Here is a 7,886-nt window from a genome sequence, read left to right on the forward strand (position 1 = left end):
ATTATACAATTGTCTTTATATACACTATTCAGAAAAACAAGTCAGGGCAGAAATTATTTTTTGAAATAATGTTAAAATATGTTATAGTAGATTTTTTTTTTTAAGTATATGATTTGTTTTTTAACTATACTTTGTTAAAATGATATCTTCTGGAATATTTTGTGTGGCCCTCGACAGCTCACTAAAACTTATTGAGTGGCCCTCCAGTGGAAATAATTGCCCACCCCTAACTTAAATGCCCCCCACCAACTGCTGAATGCTGCCCCTCCACACACTCCCTCTGTGGGTCCTATGTTGTCACCCTCTGATCTAGGTAGTCTGTAATATTCATCCAGTCCCTGGCAACTTGGCTGAAGCTGCCACTTCACTACGAACTGCGGAGCGGGGGTGCACATGCGTTGAGACACTGTCCTTAAATGTAATGTGTCCTTAAGGCACTAAACTTAAGACATGATTAACCAGTTAATCGTATCTTAAGTTGCTACCCAGTCACGTTAATACAGTTGATGACATGATAAAACAAGGAATAAACCACAAAATTAATTATTTAAAAAAAAAGGTATAATAACTGTTGCTGGTTCCTATCATGCCATTAACTGAATGTGTGGTCAGGCTGGGAGTCTGAGTTATGGGGTACGCCCCTGCAGCTGGGAGCCCTGTCAGCTGATGTGGGTCCCAGCCATGCGAGCTTCCTGGTGCAGAGGGAACCTCATGGCTGCTGAAGCCCAGCTATGCAGCCCACTGAATGGGGAGGAGGGCTGCTTGCATGAAGTGGAGCAGGCAAGATGGCTGCTGCTCCAACCCCTTGCCATTGATTGGCAGAGAGGGCTGCCTGTCATGTGGCCCCACCCCTCTCTGCCAATTAGTGGCAAGGGGCAGGGCCACAGGTCAGACAGGCCTTGTAGCCAATCAGTGGCAAACAGAAGGGCTGGATGATGGGCAGCCCTCAACCAATCAGAGACAGGAGAAGAGGCCACTTGGTCCCTTAGCCAATCAGAGATGTGTGGAGGAGGGGGGGGCACCATAATAAGCCCATGAAAATGGCCACTGGCCCCATGATCTGCCCACAAAATCAGCCACCTGCCTCCTCGAGTTGGATAGAGCCCTACTGATAAAACACATCATCTGAGAACTGACTGTTGTAATGACTGTCAGTCATAGGATAATCTGAACAGTGCATCCAGGTTCTGTTTAAGTATATTTTAAATACTATAGTCCATATCCAGGACAGAGTTTATGCATATGCTTAAAGTCCAGCATGTGAATTAGTTATTTTGAAGCCATTCAAACAAGGAATCTGTTAAAAAAGCCTTTTTGATCTGCATCCCTACTAATGGGAGTTCTGGTTGCGTTTCCTATCTGTAAAAGCTGGTAAGCAAGTTTACAAAAATCTTTCTGGGTATCTTCTTTTATTGGAAAAGGCAACTTTTAATTAAAATTACCAAAGAAAAAGGTTTGTGGGAAGTGAGGACGGAGTCAAAATAGCTTTGTAACAAATGTTACAAATCTGATAGAACTAAAACACCCTTTTTTCTTTCTCCAGAACATTTAATTTGAAGGAGTCTTTGAATGGTATTGGTATGCAGATTTGCATTGAAGTAAACAGGTCCCTAACTGAGAGAGACTTCCCCACACTAAATACAGAAATGCAGAATAACCTAGTGGGTCAAATCTGTAGCATCACTCAGGAAGAAAATCCCATCAGCTCCTTGATTGGTTTGTATAACAGAAATTCTCTTATATGCATCTGTATACATTTTTTTTAGGTTTGGTTAATTGCCTGCTGAATTACAAAATGTTCTGAAAGTTAAACATTGTCTTCACCTAAACTATAGAAGCAAAAAAAAGTCTTTTTTCTTTTTAAACTGATTCAGTACATAACTTGAGGTAAGAAAAATAATGTAATTGTCTCTAATTAAAAAAGACAATCATCTGGAAATTTGCAGGTTGGAAATCAAAGTTGGAAAGACTTTTCAGAAATATAAGCAAAGTGCTTGCAATGCTTAAGGACATCCCAGAACAAACGAAGAAGTGAATGCTAGGATTTTGGAAAGAAATTTTTTTCCAGGGAGGGTGGGAGGGGGGTTGCATGTTATTGATACCTGGTACACACCAGCTAAGGATCTTTCCTCATAACCCAGGATTAATTTAGTCATCACATTAGCTTTGCAGTCCACTTGAGAATGAGTAATAAAAAGTATGTTGTAACGGTTCTTTCCACAGATGGGGGCGAGAAGGAGTGACACTTTTTTTTTCTAAATTTTTAGCCTTGGGGATCAGTTAAAGAGGAGATACAGGGCTCTGTGTGTGTTTGTGCGTACCCATACAGAACGTTTTGTAAGGCAGTTATGGCACTACATTTTAGGTTTTCATGTCTATATTTTATGTTGTGAACATGCTTATCTTTTTCAGATAAACGAATTCAGCTGTACCTGAAGAGCTTACTTACTCTTCCTGTTCCTCACAAATGTATGCCGTCTATACCAGGAGGCCTTTCTGTGATTCAAACAGAGATCGAGTCTATTGGATCCCAGTACACAAACATTGTAAATTTTAATAAGCAAGTTTATGGGCCATTCTATGCAAATATTCTCCGAAAGTTGCTTTTCTGTGAAGCACCAATGGGAAAAGTAGAAACCGAAGCATCTACTAATTGAAAAATACTTTGACTTGATATGGTAACCAGTCGCTTTCCCTTCGCCGTATTTATAATAAAGATATTGTGACCTCTCTCTAGTGCACATAATTTGTGCTGGTGACTTTTAAAGAGAGATGTATATCAAAAGGAGAACAAAATCCTGTTAGGTGTATACAGGTAAAGTTTTTCCAAATTCATTGGAAATTAATTTGATACGTATACATATATTTTTTAATAGACTGCATCTATTTGTAATAGATTGTAACATTTATTGTACCAACTACCATCAAGTTTCATCTTCCAAAACAAACCTTTTTTGACTTTCAGTGTAGAGGATTTGACTGAATATCTGCTGGGGGGTTGGGGGGTGGTTTTCTTTGCTACTATTGGTCTAATTGACAGGATTCTTAATAGTGTGTTTTTGCTTTTGGTTTGTTTTGGGTTTTTGTTTTGTTTTTAAAAACGGTATGTTACATGTACTGGTGCAATTATGAGATGACACAGTACACATTTACTTTCATTGCTTTATTACGTATGGCACACTATGCAGATGAATATGAATCAGTTCTTGAAAACACTGAGATAAGAGAACATGGTGTAACTGAACTTGGAACAAAGTAATTTGCATCAGGCTAAATCTTGGTACTGTTACAGTTCTTAAGATGAGAATTTGGCTTGCTTTTGCTTTCAGAAATGCCAGTATTACTATAAGCTGTTTTAAATGTAGCAGTTACACAAAGTGAATACTATTTCTGTAAAAGGAAAACATCCAGAATTTGTCAGCTATAATCTAGGCATTAAAGGTAAAGGCCTTGCAAAAATATTTTTGTGTGTGATTTTTAGCAGCATTTTGTTGTCTATAATAAAGGCTAATATTGTCCTTTATTTTAAACAGGTGGAGGCCTAACTTAGTTTTGATGTTTTGAATAGGACCTCAGTCTTCGTTATGGGATACTAATCGCCTGTGAGTTGGGGGGCCTTACAAGCTTCTGACCTCAAGTGTTTTTAAGTATACAAGTTGTTGGAGCTCAGTAGAATAGCTTAAAGCAGCTGGATAAGTGTTGTGCTGGATTGGGTCATACATTTTCAAAAAAGTGTGTGTGTGTGGTGGGAGGGGTTGTGGGTTTTTTTTTTGAGTACTTCAGGTTTTAGATCTTGAATGAGGAATCCAAAATTGCTTGTCACTTTTGAAAACTTAAACCAGAAGGGACTAACATCACGGTTTTTAGATGAATCCCACAGCCTGCCAGCAGACAGTCAAAAGACTACTTGAAACAATGGAAATACTTCTGTTGTTGCAAATGGACTTCAGGGCCTATCCCAATGCATAACTTCCATTGAAGACCATGGGAGTCTTGTATGAAGGAATGAAATAGGATTAAGACCTGTGGTGTAGGGGTGTCTAAAAGTTTAGATATTGCAAATATATTTTAAATAATATTTCAAATGTATTGGATATTGTAATGCTTAAATGTTTAGTGTAAAATGGTCTTTAGCAGATTGAATCATAGCTAACTCAAGAATATATCATTACAGGATTTATAATGGATAGTATTTTAAACTTTATATAGTATATTGGTCCCCCTTTTTAAATGTAAAAAAATAGAAACTTTCAGCTGGTACAAACTTAGGTTTTTTTCTGTTTTTACTGTTTTATTGTGCAACAGTATATTGTCACTTAAAATCTTTGCCCGTGTGCTATGCGCACAGATTTTTATAGTACATCTTGTATGTCTGTCATGAAAGTTGAAAAATGATTGGGCATTAAGAGCACTGTGGTTATATAGTCAAATCAGCTTTTACAAAAGTTATGTAAATTCTTTTTAACAAGGAAATTGTATTTTAGGGATGTGTTTCTCAAACTGAGGCTGGCTTTCCCACAAAAGACAAAGCAGGAACTTTCCATCCCTCCTCTTCCTTGGAGATTACATGTAGGTTAAAGTAAGAGCAGAAGTGCTGAAAACAGCCTTTTTAAAAAGAGATGCCTCCTCCACTTGCCTTCAGCTGTATGCCTTGTCCAAGATGTTGCACAAAATAGATAAGCATATAATTTAGGTAAATCTATTGATGGAAGTTTGAGAAACCTGAAATTTGAAAGGAGCCCTGAAGAAATATGCATCTAAACTTGAGATCTGGAATTCAAAAAGGCAGGAGGAGAAGGGAAATATACCAAGCATCAGATGCTGTATGGTAACTGCTCACATGCCTGCTCTTACCTATTGCAAATGAAAGCTAAACCATAGGAAGAAACATGCATACAGGGAGCTGTTGCATAGTAAATCCTAGGCTGTTTTTACTGCCTGGGAACTACTTCACGTGTCCATATCCTTTGAGTGCAACAAGCATGCCAGTGAAGTAACATATAATTGTCTTGATGAATGAGACTTAACAAGCTTTAAGAGAAGAATGAATACTGAAAAAGCTAATGAGGAATTCTAAATTTAGGAAATCAAACAGGATATTTATTATAAACTATTTTAAAGTTGACCTTTGGTCCTAAAGAAAGCTATAAATATTTATAAGACAAATTTTTATCATAATATTTTCTTACTAACTTTTCTAGTGTAAATAAGAAAAATCTCTTGTGGCAATATCAGTTGAAATATGTTTCAAATTACAGGATTCTAAACTACCTGGGGAAGCTTTTGTACTGTAACTCCCACTATACAATGAGGATTGACAAAACATTTTGTAACCACTGAAGTGATTTGAAAGGGGCATTTTTATAGCTTGGCATAAGTTAAAGCAAATACTTCATGTATTGTAATTATTGATGTTTAATACTTTGGACACGGACCTCGTATCTGACCTTTCATCTGTTGCATGCCATTTTTGCTAACATGGCTTAATTATATTTGCTTCCACTCTGAATTTGTCTTGGTGAAAATAAGACAAATGTTATGTAACAGCTTTATTAGATGACAAATATTTGTAAGATTTTGTATGCATTAAATTCTGTTTGTGCTAGCACTTTCGTGAGCAGTCATTCATGTGCACTGTTTCTGTTAAATGTCTGAGAAATTGATTACAAAACTCTTCTTCCCCCACCCATGTCTCTCCTAGCATAGAGAACACATGCTGATGCATCTAAAGGAAAGGGATAAACCCAAAAATGAAGTCTACAAATAAGAAAACAGCTGTTGTTTTGAAATCGCTTATCTTAGTGGAGGAGTGTTGGCAGCAGAACAGATGGGGTTTTGTTTGTTTGTTTGTTTGTGTTTTATCTATTTTATTCCTTGGCCTATTTTGGTTTACTGAAGTTCATGGCTTGAAACGAGCCTCAAATAATTTACACAAACCTCACAACAAAATAGGTCCAGAGGAAAACATCTGATGAAATGATCTCTCAGAACTTCCACAAAACCCAGAAAACTTGATTTTGTTCAAAACCATTTTTGGTCATGTAGCAGACATGAATGTAATTGTGTCAACCTGATAAGTGAAGGCTTGTGTTGTCTTTTAATTTACAAGGCTGATTCCTATTTCCTATTCCCATTATTAATATCAAAAACAAAAAGGAGCTAGTGCTAGATCTAAAACTATTCAAGACATATTAAGACTGCCAGTGGATGAAAGAGCTCCTTACTAAATTGGACTGATTTTTTTTTTAATAAGAGCTATAACCAATGGTAGAGAGAACATGATATTGGGTGAATGTGGCATTTCTTGTGCTACACCAAGAACACCTAGTAAAACTGAGAGGCTACATATTTCAAGTGACTTTTACTCATACATAATAAATGTTTGGGACTTATTGCCACTAGATTGAGTCCAAGGCCTGGACCTACAAACCTGTTTAGGTGCCCGACTCCCAGTGACATGTAATTTCTAATACAGGCATGTTCTTGGACACTGTCCCTATCCTTGAAAGGGGCTTATTGCCTTCAACTGGTTGTTTGGCTCAATCATGGCAGAGGTTGTACGGTACTAACAGGCTAAATCCATGCAAATTCTTATTTTAACAATGCCAATACTATCCCTTTTAAATACTATAGACCTAGCACAGCAGCCTGGAGCTAGGCCACTAAGGAAAGATGAAAGTAGGAATTATATGCTTAACTGCTGTTGCAGCTAGACCCAAATTCGTAGGTTTCAAAGAAGGATTGCACTCATATAGATTATAATGGGTGGGTAAAATATGCCCCGTGGGCCAGATTCAGCCGGCCAGGCCATTCTATCTGGCCCAAGGCCCGCCCCCCTGCAAAATTTAGAAAACTAGTATCTACTCCCGGCTGCCTGTCAAAATGACAAGGTGCAAGCTGTGGCAGGACCTAGGAGCAGCTGTAGCAGCAAAGCCCACCCAGCCCTGTTCTTCCGCCTCCTCCCCCCAGCCCCAGCAGTGGTAGGGGAGGGTGTGGGGATGTGGCTGTGACTGGGTCGGCAGGAGTACAGGGCCAGTGCTTGTGTCCCAGGGCTAGGGGCTGTGGGAGTGCTGAGCCCAGCCTGGCAGAAGCGCTGGTAGGGCCTCCACCTGCCTGGGGCCCTGAGGCCTCATGGCTTGCTGCTGATGCTGGTGGCAGGGGCTGTGGGCATACACACCTCACACGCCCCCAGCCACACTCCCTTTCCACATATGCAACAACCCTCCCCAGTCACCCTCTCCCCACACCTATCCATCCCCACAAACCCCATGCACATGCAGCCTCCCACAAACCTATACCACCCAATATACAAGGGTAAGACTTCATTTTAGACTGTTATACTATTGCTTCTATGTACACTACACAAACGCAAGTAAATCAGGACAAAATATTTTTTTAAATCAAATTAATGTTTGACTTTTAGAATATAATTTGGTATTTTTCTGGTTCTAAGATGGCAAACCCCTTTCCAAAAGGAGTATTTCTGGGGGCAAAGGGAGGGACTTGTGGTGGCAAAGGTCAGGGATTAGGGGGTGGGACTTCCAGCCCCAAAATGGTGACCAGGGGGGCAGGGCACCTGTCAAGGGGTGGGGCTACCCATGCAGGCCTTGACAGCTTGCCAAAACTAAGCTGCCCTCCAGCCAAGTAATTGCGCACCCCTGAATTATAACAACAATTATAGGTAAATAAAGTAGATTAAAACATTGGGGCATAAATCCTTATCCTTCAGAGCACTGGATGAAGCAATAACTGCACAAAGTTAAGAAGAAACTCCTTGTCTGCTCAATAGATTGATAGATTTTCATTATGGGTTGTTGTTTTTTTGTATTTCCTCTGAATTTGGTGCTGGCCATTAACAGCCACTAGACATGATCCCAAAGTAATGA

The 7,886-nt window shown here is 39.2% G+C and overlaps 1 protein-coding gene across 2 annotated transcripts in view; it reads left to right on the top strand.

Annotated features, from left to right (window-relative positions):
- TCP11L2 (t-complex 11 like 2) overlaps positions 1-5,605 on the top strand; it is a 27,682-nt gene extending 22,077 nt beyond the window's left edge. For both annotated transcript variants that reach the window (XM_019544785.1, XM_019544786.1), the window contains exons 10-11: positions 1,544-1,716; positions 2,413-5,605. In XM_019544785.1, the coding sequence (XP_019400330.1) occupies positions 1,544-1,716; positions 2,413-2,657 (418 nt within the window). In that variant the 3' untranslated portion in view covers positions 2,658-5,605. The remainder of the gene's footprint in view (positions 1-1,543; positions 1,717-2,412) is intronic.
- Positions 5,606-7,886: the final 2,281 nt, after the last annotated feature.

Source organism: Crocodylus porosus, unplaced genomic scaffold, assembly GCF_001723895.1.
Source record: "Crocodylus porosus isolate Cpor-Errol unplaced genomic scaffold, CroPor_comp1, whole genome shotgun sequence".
Taxonomy (NCBI): Eukaryota; Metazoa; Chordata; order Crocodylia; family Crocodylidae; genus Crocodylus; species Crocodylus porosus.